The 18,803-nt window shown below is 47.8% G+C and overlaps 1 protein-coding gene across 1 annotated transcript in view; it reads left to right on the top strand.

Moving 5' to 3' along the window:
- The window catches only part of LOC141981065 (disintegrin and metalloproteinase domain-containing protein 29-like), a 182,778-nt gene that overhangs the window by 37,547 nt on the left and 126,428 nt on the right, over nucleotides 1–18,803 (top strand). Inside the window, exon 8 of the mRNA XM_074942871.1 lies at nucleotides 18,537–18,608. Coding sequence (XP_074798972.1) covers nucleotides 18,537–18,608 — 72 coding nt within the window. The remainder of the gene's footprint in view (nucleotides 1–18,536; nucleotides 18,609–18,803) is intronic.

Raw genomic sequence — 18,803 nt, 5'->3', positions numbered from 1 at the left:
CTTAAAAACCTCTGAAGAAGGAGATTCCACCACCTCCCTAGGGAACCCATTCCAGTGCTTCACCACCCTCCTAGTGAAAAAGTTTTTCCTAATATCCAACCTAAACCTCCCCCACTGCAACTCGAGACCATTACTCCTTGTTCTGTCATCTGCTACCACTGAGAACAGTTTAGATCCATCCTCTTTGGAACCCCCCCTTCAGGTAGTTGAAGGCTACTATCAAATCCCCCCTCATTCTTCTCTTCCACAGACTAAACAATCCCAGTTCCCTCAGCCTCTCCTCATAAGTCATGTGTTCCAGTCCCCTAATCATTTTTGTTGCCCTCCGCTGGATGTTCTCCAATTTTTCCACATCCTTCTTGTAGTGTGGGGCCCAAAACTGGACACAGTACTCCAGATGAGGCCTCACCAATGTCGAATAGAGGGGAACGATCATGTCCTTCTATCTGCTGGCAATGCTCCTACTTATACATCCCAAAATGCCATTGGCCTTCTTGGAAACAAGGGCACACTGTTGACTCATATCCAGCTTCTTGTCCACTGTAACCCCTAGGTCCTTTTCTGCAGAACTGCTGCCTAGCCATTTGGTCCCTAGTCTGTAGCGGTGCATGGGATTCTTCTGTCCTAAGTGCAGGATTCTGCACTTGTCCTTGTTGAACCTCATCAGATTTCTTTTGGCCCAATCCTCTAATTTGTCGAGGTCCCTCTGTATCCTATCCCTACCCTCCAGCGTATATCCTCTCCTCCCAGTTTAGCGTCATCTGCAAACTTGCTGAGGGTGCAATCCACACCATCCTCCAGATCATTTAATGAAGATATTGAACAAAACCGGCCCCAGGACTGACCCTTGGGGCACTCCGTTTGATACCGGCTGCAAACTGGACATGGAGCCATTGATAGCTACCTGTTGAGCCCGACAATCTAGCCAGCTTTCTATCCACCTTATCGTCCATTCATCCAGCCCATAGTTCTTTAACTTGCTGACAAGAATACTGTGGGAGACCGTGTCAAAAGCTCTGCTAAAGTCAAGGAACAATATGTCCACTGCTTTCCCCTCATCCACAAAACCAGTTATCTCGTCATAGAAGGCAATTAAATTAGTCAGGCATGACTTGCCCTTGATGAATCTATGCTGACTGTTCCTGGTCACTTTCCTCTCCTCTAAGTGCTTCAGAATTGATTCCTTGAGGACCTGCTCCATGATTTTTCCAGGGACTGAGGTGAGGCTGACTGGCCTGTAGTTCCCAGGATCATCCTCCTTCCGTTTTTTAAAGATGGGCACTACATTAGCCTTTTTCCAGCCCTCTGGGACCTCCCCAGATCGTCATGAGTTTTCAAAGATAATGGCCAATGGCTCTTCAATCACATCCGCCAACTTCTTTAGCACTCTCCCATGGACTTGAGCTTGTCCAGCTTTTCTAAATAGTCCTGAACCACTTCTTTCTTCACAGAGGGCTGGTCACCTCCTCCTAATGCTGTGCTGCCCAGTGCAGCAGCCTGGGAGCTGACCTTGTTTGTGAAGACAGAGGCAAAAAAAAGCATTGAGTACATTAGCTTTTTCCACATCCTCTGTCACTAGGTTACCTCCCTCATTCAGTAAGGGGCCCACACTTTCCTTGACTTTCTTCTTGTTGCTAACATACCTGAAGAAACCCTTTTTGTTACTCTTAACATCTCTTGCTAGCTGCACCTCCAGGTGTGATTTGGCCTTCCTGATTTCACTCCTGCATGCCCGAGCAATATTTTTATACTCTTCCCTGGTCATTTGTCCAATCTTCCACTTCTTGTAAGCTTCTTTTTTGTGTTTAAGATCAGCAAGGATTTCACTGTTAAGCCAAGCTGGTCGCCTGCCATAGTTACTATTCTTTCTACACATTGGGATGGTTTGTCCCTGTAAGCCCAATAAGGATTCTTTAAAATACAGCCAGCTCTCCTGGACTCCTTTCCCCCTCATGTTATGCTCCAGGGGATCCTGCCCATCAGATCCCTGAGGTTGTCAAAGTCTGCTTTTCTGAAGTCCAGGGTCTGTATTATGCTGCTTTCCTTTCTTCGCTGTGTCAGGATCCTAAACTCGACCATCTCATGGTGACTGCCTCCCAGGTTCCCATCCACTTTTGCTTCCCCTACTAATTCTTCCCAGTTTATGAGCAGCAGGTCAAGAAGAGCTCTGCCCCTAGTTGGTTCCTCCAGCACTTGCACCACGAAATTGTCCCGTACACTTTCCAAAAACTTCCTGGATTGTCTGTGCACCACTGTATTGCTCTCCCAGCAGATATCAGGGTGATTGAAGTCTCCCATGACAACCAGGGCCTGCGATCTAGTTTTCCGCTAGTTGCCGGAAGAAAGCCGCCTCCACCTCATCCCCCTGATCCGGTGGTCTATAGCAGACTCCCACCATGACATCACCCTTGTTGCCCCCAGCGTCAGTCCTCAGACTCCAGGCAGTGCTCCTCCGTCTCGAGGAGGCGATCGCCAGGGGAACAGCGCAGACCAACAGAGGTGCAGCACCTGTCCTCGTGGCCCCGGTTCCAATGATGCCCGAGCTGCTCTCCCAGTGTACAGCACTGCTCTGGCGATTCGAGCCGCTGGTCCAGGGGCCATTACAAGTTGCCGGAACACCAGTATGGTTCTCTGCGGGTGTGCCCACGATCCCTGGTGCAACGGCCTAAGTCCTACCATTCCCTCTTCCGCTTGATGGACCGCTTGCTAAGCGTCAGGTGTAGATCGCCGGGTTACCATCGCCAACCCACTGAAAAGCACCACCAATCACTGGGATCGCGGCACTGAGGGTCATCGCCCAAGTGCAGATCCTCAGCAGAGCTCCGGGTTCGGCACCGACAGGACTAGTTAGCAAACGGCCTTGGCACCGTCCTGGTCCCCCAGATGTGGACCTTCCTCCTTGGGCTCTGACAGCAAGGAGGATTCCCTGCCAGTGGGTCAGGGCCACCCATCGGGAGCACTGGCTTTTGCCACAGCACCTCCCAGTGCAGCATAGCCTCAGGGCTAGTGGCCTCCTCCCGGCACCTCTGGAATCCCTGGGGGTTTCCACAGCCCTCATAGGGGCATAGGTTGGCTTCGGGGGCATTGGACAAGCAGTCGGCGATGGTCTACCACCCTAGATTTGACCCTAGAGCGGACCCCTCAGAGTCACCCGGCCGCAGCAGAGGTGCCCATGGAGGAGGCGACAGAGGTGGCAGACCTGCTGGTACCCGCCTCCTCTTTATCCTCACCTGATGAGGTGATTACAGGACCCTCTCACCCAGTCCCGAAGGATGACGCCAGGGCTCATCAAGAGCTTTTAAAGAGGGTCAAACCTGGGGCTTGAAACGGAGGTGTTGGTGAAACCCTCAGACTCCCTCTTCAATGTGCTAAGTTTGGCAGCCTCTGCCAGGGTGGCAGTGCCTGTGCACAAGGGAGTGGCAAAAATTATGAAGACTTTCTGGCAGACACCTTTGTCACTGTCCCCCATGTACAAGTGGGCAGAACGTAAATACTCTGTGCCTGCTAAGAGTTACGAATACCCTACCTCTAACTCCCTCTCCCCTTCCCTCTTTGGGGACCCTTCTCATGAGAGACTGCTTGCTCAGGAGGTGCAGGGCCTTCTGCAGGTGGGAGCTGTGGAGGAAGTCACCCTAAATTTCAGGGGCAAGGGGTTTTACTCCTGTAATTTTTAATCCCAAAGGCAAAGGGGGGGGGTCCTAAGACCTGCAAGACCTCAACAAGCATGTCTCCCTGGCCTCCATCATCCCTTCCCTGGATCTGGGAGACTGGTACACCACCCTCGATTTGAAGGATGCTTATTTCCATGTATCAATATTCCACGGACACAGATGTTTCCTGCGCCTCAGGGTGGGAACCACCCACTAACAGTTTGCAGTGCTCCCTTCCAGCCTAGCAACAGCCCTGAGCGTGTTTACCAAGTGCAGGTTGGTGTTAGTGGCTTACCTCAGACGTCGGGGTATGCAGATTTACCTGTACCTTGATGACCGCCTCATCAAGGGCCACTCCAGGACCCAGGTCCAACGCAGTGTCACAGTGCTGCAAGCCATGTGCCACACCCTAGGCCTGTTGATAAACAGGCAAAAATGAACATTAATCCCAGTCCAAAGGATAGAATTTATTGGAGTGGTACTCAACTCTATGCAAGACAGGGCATTTCTGCTGCAGAATAGATTCCGGACAATGGCAGATCTCATTGCCAGCGTCTCCATACATCCACTCACCACGATCCGGGTCTGCCTTGGACTATCGGGTCACATGGCAGCGTGCACTTACATCATCCGCCATGTGAGGCTCAGACTGTGGCCCCTTCAGTTGTGGCTAGCGACAGTCTATTCCCTGTCCATGGATTACCTGGACAAGATCATCACAATCCTACCGAAGGTACTTACCTCTCTGCAGTGATGGACCGACACAAGGTTGGTGCTGGAAGGAGTGCCGTTCAAGAGTCCATGGCCCACAGTCTCCCTGTTGTTGGATGCCTGCGACCTCAGTTGGGGAGCACATCTCGGTATGCTGCAGACCCAGGGGCCATGGCCTCTAGAGGAGCTGGCATTACATATAAACATCAGGGAGCTCAGAGCCATCTGCCTAGCCTGTGGTGTCTTCCTGCCACAGTTGTTCAGTCGAGTAGTGCAGGTGTTGATGGACAACATGGCCTCGATGCTCTATGTCAACAGGCAAGGGGGGTGTGCGCTTGCCAGCTCTCTGTCAGGAAGCACTCCGCCTGTGGGACCTTTGCATCCAGGACGCGATCCACCTGGAAGCTTCGCATCTCCCTGGCGTCCAAAACATGCAGGCAGATCACCTTAGCAGGTCCTTTTTCTCTCAGCATGAGTGGTCGCTCCACTTGGAGGTCATCCGTATGCTCTTCCAGAAGTGGGGGGCTCCCTGACTAGACCTGTTCGCCACCAGACAGAACAGGAAGTGTCATCAGTTCTGCTCTCTCTAAGGCTATGTCTACTCTATGAAATTAGGTCAAATTTATAGAAGTCGGTTTTGTAGAAAGCATTTTTATACAGTCGGTTGTGTGTGTCCCCACACAAATGCTCTAAGTGCATTTAATCGGCATTTAGTCGGCAGAGTGCATCCACAGTACCGAGGCAACCATCAACTTCTGGAGCATTGCACTGTGGGTAGCTATCCCACAGTTCCCGCAGTTTCCACCGCCCATTTGAATTCTGGGTAGAAATCCCAATGCCTGATGGGGTAAAAACATTGTTGCGGGTGGTTCTGGGTACATATCGTCAGGCTCCCCCTTCCCTCCCTCCGTGAAAGCAACGGCAGACAATCGTTTCGCAACTTTCTTCCTGGGTTATCCGTGCAGATGCCATACCATGGCAAGGATTGAGCCCGCTCAGCTCACCATCACCATATGTCTCCTGGGTGCTGGCAGATGTGGTACTGCATTGCTACACACCAGCAGCTCATTGCCTTTGGCAGCAGACAGTGCAGTATGACTGGTAGCCATCGTCGCCATACTCCAGGGTGCTCTTTTAGCCAACCTCAGTGAGGTCAGTCAGGGGTGCCTGGGCAAACATGGGAGTGACTCAGCCAGGTCATTTCCCTTTTAAGTTTTGTCTCATGGCGATTCAGTCCTGCCGGCAGTCATACTGCACCGTCTGTTGCCAGCAAGATGTATAAAGATAGATGAAGTGGATCAAAACAAGAAATAGACCAGATTTGTTTTGTATTCATTTTCTCCTCCCTCCCTCTGTGAAATCAATGGCCTGCTAAACCCAGGGTTTTGAGTTCTGTCCTTGAGGGGGCCATTCTCTTTCTCCTTGATGCAAAGCCACCCCCTTTGTTGATTTTAATTCCCTGTAAGCCAACCCTGTAAGCCATGTTGTCAGTCGCCCCTCCCTCCATCAGAGCAATGGCAGACAATCGTTTTGTGCCTTTTTTCAGTGCAGACGCCGTAGCACTAGGAACATGGAGCCCGCTCAGATCACTGCAGCAATTATGAGCACTATAAACACTGCGCGCATTATCCAGCAGGATATGCAGAACCATAACCTGCAAGAAAAGCGAAACCAGGCGAGGAGGCGGTGACTGCAGTGCGGTGACGAGAGTGATGAGGACATGGACATAGACGTCTCACAAAGTACGGGCCCCTGCAATTTGCACATCATGGTGTCAATTGGACAGGTTCATGGCATGGAACGCTGATTCTGGGCCTGGGAAACAAGCACAGAGTGGTGGGACCGCATAGTGTTGCAGGTCTGGGACGATTCCCAGTGGCTGCAAAACTTTCGCATGTATAAGGGCACTTTCATGGAACTTTGTGACTTGCTTTCGCCTGCCCTGAAGCACAAGAATACCAAGATGAGAGCAGCCCTCACAGTTGAGAAGTGAGTGGCGATAGCCCTGTGGAAGCTTGCAATGCCAAACAGCTACCGGTCAGTCGGGAATCAATTTGGAATGGGCAGATCTACTGTGGGGGCTGCTGTGGTGCAAGTAGCCAATGCAATCAAAGATCTCCTGATATCAAGCGTAGTGACCCTCGGAAATGTGCAGGTCATAGTGGATGGCTTTGCTGCAATGGGATTCCCTAACTGTGATGGGGCCATAGACAGAACCTATATCCCTATCTTGGCACTGGAGCCCCAAGGCAGTGTGTACATAAACTGAAAGGGGTACTTTTCAATGGTGCTGCAAGCACTGGTGGATCACAAGGGATGTTTCACCAACATCAACGTGGGATGGCCAGGAAAGGTACATGACACTCGCATCTTCAGGAACTCTGGTCTGTTTCAACAGCTGCAGGAAGGGACTTTATTCCCAGACCAGAAAATAACCGTTGGGGATGTTGAAATGCCTATAGCTATCCTTGGGGACCCAGCCTACCCCTTAATGCCATGGCTCATGAAGCTGTACACAGGCAGCCTGGACAGTAGTCAGGAGCTGTTCAACTACAGGCTGAGCAAGTGCAGAATGGTGGTAGAATGTGCATTTGGACGTTTAAAAGCGTGCTGGCGCAGTTTACTGACTCGGTTAAACCTCAGCGAAACCAATATTCCCACTGTTATTACTGCTTGCTGTGTGCTCCACAATATCTGTGAGAGTAAGGGGGAGACGTTTATGGCGGGGTGGGAGGTGGAGGCAAATCGCCTGGCTGTTGGTTACACGCAGCCAGACACCAGGGCGGTTAGAAGAGCACAGGAGGGTGCGGTGCGCATCAGAGAAGCTTTGAAAACCAGTTTCATGACTGGCCAGGCTACGGTGTGAAAGTTCTGTTTGTTTCTCCTTGATGAAACCCCCCACCCCTTGTTTCACTCTACTTCCCTGTAAGCTAACCACCCTCCCCTCCTCCCTTCGATCACCGCTTGCAGAGGCAATAAAGTCATTGTTGCTTCATATTCATGCATTGTTTATTAATTCATCACACAAATAGGGGGATAACTGCCAAGGTGGCCCGGGAGGGGTGGTGGAGGAGGGAAGCACCAGGTGGGGTGGTGGAGGAGGGAAGGACAAGGCCACACAGCACTTTAAAACTTATTGAATGCCAGCCTTCAGTTGCTTGGGCAATCCTCTGGGATGGAGTGGCTGGGTAGCCGGAGGCCCCCCCGACCGCGTTCTTGGGCGTCTGAGTGAGGAGGCTATGGAACTTGGGGAGGAGGGTGGTTGGTTACACAGGGGCTGTAGTGGTGGTCTGTGCTCCTGCTGCCTTTCCTGCAGCTCACCCATACTCTGGAGCATATTAGTTTGATCCTGCAGCAGCCTGAGCATTGACTCCTGCCTTCTTTCAGCAAGCTGACGCCACCTACCATCTTCAGCCCGCCACTTCTCCTCGTGGTCATATTGTGTTTTCCTGCACTCTGAGATTGTCTGCCTCCACGTATTTTGCTGTGCTCTGTCAGTGTGGGAGGACAGCATGAGGTCAGAGAACATTTAATCATGAGTGCGTTTTTTTCGCCTTCTAATCTTCACTAGGCTCTGGGAAGCAGAAACATATGCAGCTGGTGGAGGAAAAAAAAAGGGAGAGTGGTTGTTAAAAGGACACATTTTATAGAACAGTGGGTACACTCTTTCACAGTAAACCTTGCTGTTAACATTACATAGCACATGTGCTTTCATTACAAGGTCGCATTTTGCCTCTTATTGAGGGTATGCCGGTTTGGTGTGAGAGATCACTCACGCAGGGCCGGGCAACAGAATTCAGCTTGCAGGCAGCCATTTTAAGCCACAGTCTTTTGGCTTTTTCAACCTTCATAACGTGGAAATGGTTTCAAACACAGCACCCTCATTTCCCATACGAAGTAGCTGTTGGGTTGGCCATTTAAAAGGAGGGGCTGCAGTTTCTAGGTTCATGTGCAGCAGAAACCCATCCACCCCCTCCCCACACACACACCCATTTCTCTGGGATGATGTCTTCACCCCTCCCCCCACCGCATGGCTAACAGCGGGGAAGATTTCTGTTCAGCCACAGGCAAACAGTCCAGCAGGAATGGGCACCTCTGAATGTCCGCTTACTAAAACCACCCTATTTCAACCAGGTGACCATGAATGATATCACTCTCCTGAGGGTAACACAGAGAGATAAAGAACGGATGTTGTTTGAATGACATAAACACCCGGACCGTACGCTGCAATGCTTTGTTCTGCAATGATTCCCGACTACTTGCTACTGGTCTGGCGTGGTAAAGTGTCCTACCATGGAGGACGGAATAAGGCTGCCCTCCCCAGAAACCTTTTGCAAAGGCTTTGGGAGTACATCCAGGAGAGCTTTATGGAGATGTCCCTGGAGGATTTCCGCTCCATCCCCAGACACATTAACAGACTTTTGCAGTAGCTGTGCTGGCTGCAAATGCCAGGGCAAATTAATCATTAAACATGCTTGCTTTTAAACCATGTACAATATTTACACTCACCAGAGGTCCCTTCTCTGCCTTCAGGGTCCTGGAGCCTGCCTTGGGTGGGTTCGGGGGGTATTGGGTACAGGTCCAGAGTGATAAACAGATCCTGGCTCTTGGGGAAACCGGTTTCGCCGCTTCCTTGCTGCAAGCTATCTATAACCTCCTCCTCATCATCATCATCTTCCTCGCCCCCAAAACCCGCTTCCATGTTGCCTCCCACTCCTTCGATGGAGTCAAAGCACAGGGTTGGGGTAGTGGTGGCTGCACCCCCTAGAATGGCATGCAGCTCATCATAGAAGTGGCAAGTCTGGGACTCTGAACTGGAGTGGCCGTTTGCCTCTCTGGTTTTTTGGTAGGCTTGCCTGAGCGCCTTAATTTTTAAGCGGCACTGCTGCAGGTCCCTGTTATAGCCTCTGTCCTTCATGCCATTGGAGATTTTTTTCAAATATTTTGGCATTTCGTCTTTTCGAACGGCGTTGTGCCAGCATGGATTCGACTCCCCATACAGCAATCAGATCCCGTACCTCCCGTTTGGTCCATGCTGGAGCTCTTCGGTGATTCTGGGACTGCATGGTCTCCTGTGATGATGAGCTCTGCATGGAGATCTGTGCGGGTGAGCTCGCCACGCTGGCCAAACAGGAAATGAGATTCAAAAGTTTGCAGGCCTTTTCCTGTATACCTGGCCAGTGCATCTCAGTTGAGAGCGCTGTCCAGAGCAGATAGCTCCCGGAGGCCAATACCACCGAATTGCATCCACAGTACCCCAAATTCGACCCGGCAAGGCCGATTTCAGCGCTAATCCCCTCGTCAGGGGTGGAGTAAAGAAATTGATTTTAAGAGCCCTTTAAGTCAAAAAATAGGGCTTCATCATGTGGATGGGTGCAGGGTTAAATCAAGATAATGCTGCTAAATTCAACCTAAACTTGTAGTGTAGACCAGGCCTAAGGCCTTGGCAGGGGTGCCCTTTCAGATGCCTTTCTCCTGTCATGGGTGGGGGATCTGATGTACGCATTCCCACCAATTCTGCTGATCATCAGGGTCTTATCAAAAATCAAAAGTGACAAGGCGTGAGTCATTATGATCGCCCCGGTGTGGCATCGCCAGCACTGGTTTGGCACGCTCATGGATCTGGCCATGGCTGCTCCATGGCCACTGTCCAGTTTCCCAGACCTAATCTCACAGGACCACGGTCGGCTCCTGTACCCAAACCTTCCCTCTCTTCACCTCATGGCTTGGCTGCTGTGTGGATCAACCCAGAGGAACAGGCCTGCTCTAGTCAGGTACAGCAGGTTCTCTTGGAAATCAGAAAGCCCTCCACCCGAGCGACTTACCTGGCAAAGTGGAAGCAGTTTTCCTGCTGAGGGTTGGAGCGAAGCATCTCCCCGACCCGGTCATCTCTGCAGTTCTTCCTGGATTATCTGCTCCATCTAAAGCACGAAGGCCTCATGCTTTCTTCCATCAAGGTGCACTTGGCAGCCATATCAGCCTTCCACCCACGTGTCCAGGGCAAATTGGTGTTCTCGCATGAGATGTCGATCCGGTTCTTAAAGGGCCTTGAAAAGCTCTTCCTGCTGGTCCAGGACTTGGTTCCCCATGGGATCTCAACCAGGTCCTCTCTAGGCTCACAGGCCTGCCCTTTGAGCCTATGGCTTCTTGTTTCATTTCCCGTCTGTCGTGGAAAGTTGCTTTCCTTGTAGCCATTACCTCGGCAAGGAGCGTATCTGAGATTAAGGCCCTGACTTCAGAGCCTCAGTATATAGTGTTCTACAAGGACAAGGTCCAGCTGCAACCTCATCTGGCTTTCCTGCCTAAGGTGGTGTCCCCTTTTCATGTCAACCAGGATATCTTCCTCCCAGTGTTCTGTCTGAAGCTGCAGTCAAACAATGAGGAGAGGCAGCTACACACTGGATGTCCGGCTTGCCATAGCATTCTACCTGGAGAGCCCCAAGCCCTTCCACAGACCGACCCAGCTCTTTATCACAACAGCGGACAGGATGAAGGGTCTCCCGGTGTCCTTGCAGAGGATCTCGAATTGGATTACCACCTGCATCTGAACCTGTTGTGAGCTGGCTTAGGCCAAGCCACTGCCTATAGTGAAGGCCCACTCCTCAGTGGCCTTCCTGGTGCATGTTACTATCCACGACCTCTGCAGGGCTGCAGCATGGTCTTTGGTAGACATGTTCATGATGCACTACACCATCATCCAGCAAGCAAGAGATGACGCTGGATTTGGCAGAGCTGTGTTGCAATCAATATGTCCATGAACTCCTACCTGCCTCTGGTGGTACTGCTTGGGAGTCACCTACAATGGAACAGACATGAGCAAGCATTCAAAGAAGAAAAGACAGTTATCTTTTTTTGTAACTGGTGTTCTTCGAGTTGTGTTGCTCATGTTCATTCCATGACCTGCTCTCCTTCTGAACTGTCAGAGTTTCTGACAAGAAGGAACTAAGGGTGGGGGGAACCGGTAGCACCCCTTATACCACGGCATACATGCACCACTCCAGAGGGCACCAGAGCCAGTCCCCTACGTTACCAATGAGGGGAAAACTTCCAGCACCGGTGCATGTGTCAAGCACACACATCTACAATGGAATGGACATGAGCAACACATCTTGAAGAACACCATTTACAAAAAAAGGTAACTGTTTTTTTTAAATCAGTAATGTAGAAGAGAACATAAAATCAGCATTGATAAAGTTTGCCGATGACACCAATGGGAGGAGGGGTAAATGTTGAGGAGAGGTCACTGATACAGAGCAGTCTAGATTGCTTGGTAAGGTGGGTACAAGCAAACAATGTATGTTTTAATATTGTTAAATGTAAACGTATAACTCTAGAAACAAAGAATGTAGGCCATACTTACGGGATGGGGGACTCTATCCCGGAAAGTGGTGACTGAAAAAGATTTGGCCATTGTCAAGGTTCCTTCCCCACTCTGAACTCTAGGGTACAGATGTGGGGACCTGCATGAAAGACCCCCTAAGCTTATTCTTACCAGCTTAGGTTAAAAACTTCCTCAAGGTACAAACTTTGCCTTGTCCTTGAACCCTATGCTGCCACCACCAAGCGTGTTAAACAAAGAACAGGGAAAGAGCCCACTTGGAACATCTTCCCCCCAATATATCCCCCCAAGCCCTACACCCCTTTCCTGGGGAAGGCTTGATAAAAATCCTCACCAATTTGCATCGGTGAACACAGACCCAAACCCTTGGATCTTAAGAACAATGAAAAAGCAATCAGGATCTTAAAAGAAGAATTTTAATTAAAGAAAAAGTAAAAGAATCAGCTCTGTAAAATCAGGATGGTAAATACCTTACAGGGTAATCAGATTCAAAACATAGAGAATCCCTCTAGGCAAAACCTTCAGTTACAAAAAGACACAAAAACAGGAATATACCTTCCATTCAACACAACCTATTTTACCAGCCATTTAACAAAAGGAAATCTAACGCATTTCTAGCTAGATTACTTACTAACTTAACCAAGTTTCTGAGACTGAATTCCTGATCTGTTCTGGGCAAAAGCATCACACAGACAGACAGGCCCTTTTTTCCCCGCCCCACTCCAGCTTTGAAAGTAATTTGTCTCCTCATTGGTCATTTTAGTCAGGTGCCAGCGAGGTTATCTTAGCTTCTTAACCTTTTACAGGTGAAAGGGTTTTGCCTCTGGCCAGGAGGGATTTTATAGTACTGTATACTGTAAGGTGGTTACCCTTCCCTTTATATTTATGACAGCCATCATGGCAGATAATCAGCTGACCTCCCAGTGTGATGCTCTGGCCAAAAGGGCTAATGTGATCCTTGGATGCATAAATAAGGGAGTCTCATGTATGAGTAGAGAGGTTATTTTACCTCAGTATTTGGCACTGCTGCAACCACAGGCATGCAGGAGTGAAATCAGGAAGGCCAAATCACACTTGGAGTTGCAGCCAGCAAGGGATGTTAAGAGTAACAAGAAGGGTTTCTACAGGTATGTTAGCAACAAGAAGGTGGTCAGGGAAAGTGTGGGGAGGCAACCTAGTGACAGAGGATATGGAAAAAGCTGATGTACTCAATGCTTTTTTTGCCTGTCTTCACAAACAAGATCAGCTCCCAGACTACTGCACTGGGCAGCACAGTATGGGGAGGATGTGACCAGCCCTCTGTGGAGAAAGAAGTGGTTCAGGACTATTTAGAAAATCTGGACAAGCACAAGTCCATGGGGCTGAATGCACTGCATCCAAGGGTGCTAAAGGAGTTGGCGGATGTGACTGCAGAGCCATTGGCCGTTACCTTTGAAAACTCATGGTGATCGGGGGAGGTCCCGAAGGAGTGGAAAAAGGCTAATGTAGTGCCCATCTTTAAAAAAGGGAAGAAGGAGAATCCAGGGAACTACAGGCCAGTCAGCCTCACCTCAGTCCCTGGAAAAATCATGGAGCAGGTCCTCAAGGAATCAATTCTGAAGCACTTAGAGGAGAGGAAAGTGATCAGGAACAGGCAGCATGGATTCACCCAGGGCAGGTCATGCCCAACTAACATAATTGCCTTCTATGATGAGATAACTGGCTCTGTGGATGTGGGGAAAGCAGTGGATGTGTTATTCCTTGACTTTAGCAAAGCTTTTCATATGGTCTCCCACAGTATTCTTGCCAGCAAGTTAAGGAAGTATGGACTGGACGAATGGACGATAAGATGGACAGAAAGCTGGCTAGATTGTCGGGCTCAACAGGTAGCGATCAATGGCTCCAAGTCTAGTTTGCAGCCGGTATCAAACGGAGTGTCCCAAGGGTCAGTCCTGGGGCCGGTTTTGTTCAATATCTTCATAAATGATCTGTAGGATGGGGTGGATTGCATGCTCAGCAAGTTTGCAGATGACACTAAACTGGGAGGAGAGGTAGATACGCTGGCGGGTAGGGATAGGATACAGAGGGACCTAGACAAATTAGAGGATTAGGCCAAAAGAAATCTGATGAGGTTCAACAAGGAGAAGTGCAGAGTCCTGCACTTAGGATGGAAGAATCCCATGCGCTACTACAGACTAGGGACCGAATGGCTAGGCAGCAGTTCTGCAGAAAAGGAACGAGAAGCTGGATATGAGTCAACAGTGTGCCCTTGTTGCCAAGAAGGCTAATGGCATTTTGGGTTGTATAAGTAGGAGCATTGCCAGCAGACTGAGGGATGTGATCATTCCCCTCTATTCGGCATTGGTGAGGCCTCATCTGGAGTACTGTGTCCAGTTTTGGGCCCCACACTACGAGAAGGATGTGGAAAAATTGGAAAGTCTAGCGGAGGGCAACAAAAATGATTAGGGTCTGGAGCACATGTTTTATGAGGAGAGGCTGAGGGAACTGGGATGATTTAGTCTGCAGAAGAGGAGAATGAGCGGGGATTTGATAGCTGCTTTCAACTACCTGAAAGGGGTTTCCAAAGAGGATGGATCTAGACTTTCTCAGTGGTAGCAGATGACAGAACGAGGAGTAATGGTCTCAAGTTGCAGTGGGGGAGGTTTAGGTTGGATATTAGGAAAAACTTTTTCACTAGGAGGGTGGTGAAGCATTGGAATGGGTTCCCTAGGGAGGTGGTGGAATCTCCTTCTTCAGAGGTTTTTAAGGTCAGGCTTGACAAAGCCGTGGCTGGGATGATTTAGTTGTGTATTGGTCCTGCTTTGAGCAAGGGGTTGGACTAGATGACCTCCTGAGGTCCCTTCCAGGGAAAGGTATAATGTGATCCATTGGCTGGAAATTGAAGCTAGACAAATTCAGGCTCAAAATAAAGTGTAAATTTTTAACAAGGGAAGGTAATCAACCATTGCAATGACTTACACAAGGGTCATGGTGCATTCTCCCTCACTGACAATTTTAAAATTAAGATTGTAATTTTTTGAAAAGAATGTGCTCTAGGAATTATTTGGGGGAGGTTTTATAGCCTAAGTGATAGAGTAGGTGAGACTAGATGACCACAGTGGTCCCTTCTGGGCTTGGAATTTATGAATGAAGGAAAAAGTTCACTTATACAATGTGCCTGACCATGAAATATAATTGTCATTTGTCACTAGCTGTAGTTGTAGTTGTTCAGCCTCTGTGAAAATTATATTGATTAAGGCTGGATGAATCCACTCAAGATTGAGGAAGGGGTCTTAAATTATATCTAGAAGAATATGTTCTGAAATAAAATCCACAGACTGCCTCCTGTTGGCATCGGTTCTGCACCAATACATTGTGGATTGTTTTCTGAAAACACCCACTCAATATGCAGCAACAGTCACAAAAGCTAACAGAATGTTGGGAGTTAGGAAAGGAATAGATAATAAGACAGAAAATATCATATTGCCTCTGTATAAATCCATGGTACACCCACATCTTGAAGACTGCACACTGATGTAGTTGCTATGTCTCAAAAAAGATATATTGGAATTGAAAAAGACACAGAAAAGGACAACAAAAATCATTAGAGGTATGGAACAGCTTCCATATGAGAACAGATTAATGAGAATGAGACTTTTCAGCTTTGAAAAGAGATGACTCATGGGGGATATGATAGAGGTCTATAAGATCATGACTGGTATGTAGATTGTAAATACGGAAGTGTTATTTATTCCTTCTCTTAACACAAGAACTAGGGGTCACCAAATTATATTAACAGGCAGCAGGTTTAAAACAAACAAAAGGAAGTATTTCTTCACAAACTGCACAGTCAATCTGTGGAACTCTTTGCCAGAGGATGTTATGAAGGCCAAGACTATAACCAGGTTTAAAAAGGAACTAGATAAGATCAAGGAGGATAGGTCTATCAATGGCTGTTAACCAGGATGGGCATGGATGGTTTTCCTAACCTCTGTTTGCCAGAAGATGGGAATGGATGACAGTGGATGGATCACTTGATGATTACCTGTTCTGTTCATTCCCTCTTGGAGCACCTGGCATTGGCCACTGTTGGAAGACAGGATAGTGGCTAGATGGACTATTGGTCTGATCTGGTATGGATGTTCTTATGTTCTAATACATATTTTGCTCAAATTTATAAGTTATTATTATATAATAAATAAGGCTAAGATTTAGTCATGTGGATTTTTAGTAAAAGTCATACACAGGTCATGGGCAATAAACAAAAATTCATGGCCCCATGACCTGTCCATCATTTGTACTATAAATACCCCTAAATCTTTGGTGTTCTGGGGGGCTCTGGGGGTGCAGCTGCTGCTCTGGAGGGGTTTTTTTGGGGCACCCACTGGTGCTGGGGGGGTCTCTGGGGCACCCGCTAGTGCTGGGGGGGGGCTCTGGGGTGCCCATTGGTGCTCAGGCAAGGGGCTCTGGGACACCTGCTGGTGCTCAGAGTGGAGGCTCCATGGTACCTGCTGGTGCTTGGGGGGAGAGGGGCAGCCTGGGACAGCAGCAGCCACTGCTGGCTGGGGGTGGCCCTGCCAGCCCCAGACCACGGCAGCCGCTGCTGGTGGGAAGCAGCCCCGCCAGCCCGGGACCGCGGCAGACACTGCTGGTGGGAGATGGCCCAGAACCGCCACTGTTGCTGGTGGGGGGGCGGTGTGGCTGGCCCCAGATCCACCAGAGCTGCTCGGGCGACCACGGGGTCAATTGCTCTTGCTGGCTGTAGAAGTTATGGAGGTCCCAGAAAGTCATGGAATCTGTGACTTCCATGACCTCTGTGACAGACTCGCAGCCGTAATAATAAATAATAGATAATAAAAGGCTTGAAGCTAAAATAGGGAATTATAGTAGCTAATTTGTGAGTTCTTAATTTTCTAGAAATTATTATCTATTTTTAAAATAGGCTATGGAATTTCATTGTTGTGACTGCTTCAAAAATATTTCTGTGCAGCAGCAGTTACTATACCAATTCCTTGCTTAGAAATCATTAGCCATGTCACTCTCCAGTATAATTTGGGTGATTTGAAAACTACTAGAAGCATTGTTATGGGGCACATATTGAGCTACAGGAGAGAAATAATAAGATCATCTTCTGCCTTTCATATTGTATTTACTTAACTACTTCTATCTCTAATTACATAGTGAGATATGAATACCTAAAAAGAAGAAACTAGCCAAGCCTATACTCTGATATTACTACAAGTTTAGGTGATGTATGTATATACATGCAGTGGAGGGGAATCACAGCTGTAGCTCATATTGTAGACATAGCCATAAAGAGCTGGATTTACTTCAGCTAAATGCACTGACAGGATAAAAATGCTCCTGCACAGGGGCTCGATGAACAGACATTTATAACGTAAAACAATCCCTAGAGTGACTCCAGCTAGAGTGGTACTAAAAAACCCTTGATACACCTCCAGAAATGTTTGTGCCAAACGTGTCGCTGTAATGCCAGTGTGGATGTAGTTACATTGCTATGGGCCATATATGACTCTGCAGTGCGGATACTCAAAGGAGGGTTTGTTAAGCACATATTTGCATGTATGGGAGCTCAGACACCTGTAAACTCTGTAGTGTAGATAGACCCTTAATAGGTGTCCCTGCATTTGTCTGTATTAAAATGGGCTTAGTTAACTAAGCAATCCAGATAGTTCTGTGTAACGGAACTGTCTTTATTATAAACTTTACTAGTGATGAGAAACCAATTTAAAATGATTCAAGATCAAATATGCCTACTGGGAGGGGGGAGACCAAAAACGAACAAAACTAGAAATGTTTCAAGTAGAGAAACAACATGAAGAAAGAAAATCTCCACACTCTGAATGGAGGTGAATGCATGAGTGGGAATCCAAACATAATGTAATCTTCTCTTCTCTAAAAATAATACCAACCATTATTCCCACTCTTGCAGAGCTAGAAGCTCAAATAAGGCTGCAATGAGTAGCAATCAGCTTAAGTGGTGATTTGATCAGCCTGTAACATTGGGAGGTGATTTCTGATAGTAGAAGATTCTCTAGTCTACCAGACACAGACATAACAAGACTTAATGTCTGGAAATTGAAGCTAAATAAATTCAGGCTGGTAAATTTTAACAAGGAAGTTAATTAACCATTGGAACAACTTATGAGGGGACATGGTGAAGTTTTTTAATCAAGATTGGATGAGTTCCTAAATGATATGGTCACTCCAAACTGAACATGAGCTTCCAAAGTGATACTGTGGCCAAAAAGGCTAATGTGATCTTTGGATGCTTAAACAGGAATCTTCAGTAGGAGCAGAGAGGTTATTTTGCCTCTGTATTGGGTACTGGTGCAACCACTACTGTAATACTGCGTCCAGTTCTGGTGTCCACAATTCAAGGAGGATGTTTGATAAACTGGAGAGGGTTCAAAATGCCACCATGAGAATGATTAAAGGATTAAAAACATGCCTTATAGCAATAGACTCATGGAGCTCAATCTATTTAGCCTCAACAAAGAGAAAGTTAAGGAGTGACTTCATCACAAACTATAAGTATCTACATGGAGAACAAATATTTGACAACGGACACTTCAATCTAGATCAAAGGGTGAAAATCCTGACAGAATATATTCAGAGGAGCAAAATCACAGAAATATAATTGTCATGAAAATGGAAAAAGTAAATGAATAACAAAAAATGAGAAGTGAAATGATATGTAGGCATATTTGTGTGAATCACAGTTAATTTGGAAAGATTTTTTCATGAAACATCTGCTGCTGTTTAAAGATCTCACATAGAATTAATTCTCTGTTCAGAATGGAGATTCTAAGATGTTTTGGTCTTTTTACTCCTAGTTTCACCACGAAGATTCCAATGAAACTTTGTTGACATTGAAGATGCTCCAGTATGTACATTTAACAGACGAGGTGAGTTATTTACTCTTATTTATTATGGGCACAAATGTGACTGACATTATACATCTGCACTGGGGAATTGGGACATAAGAGGCCCTATTAGCCCCTACACAGGTTACCTGTATAGACTGTTGCATCTCTGGTGTAGATTAAGTCCAAATGATGTATCACCTTCTTTCCCATTGAAAGCAGGGCCTGTCATAATTT

Source organism: Natator depressus, chromosome 1 (assembly GCF_965152275.1).
Source record: "Natator depressus isolate rNatDep1 chromosome 1, rNatDep2.hap1, whole genome shotgun sequence".
Taxonomy (NCBI): Eukaryota; Metazoa; Chordata; order Testudines; family Cheloniidae; genus Natator; species Natator depressus.
The sequence above is the reverse complement of the archived record's forward strand: the minus strand, read 5'-3'. Positions and strand labels throughout refer to the sequence as shown.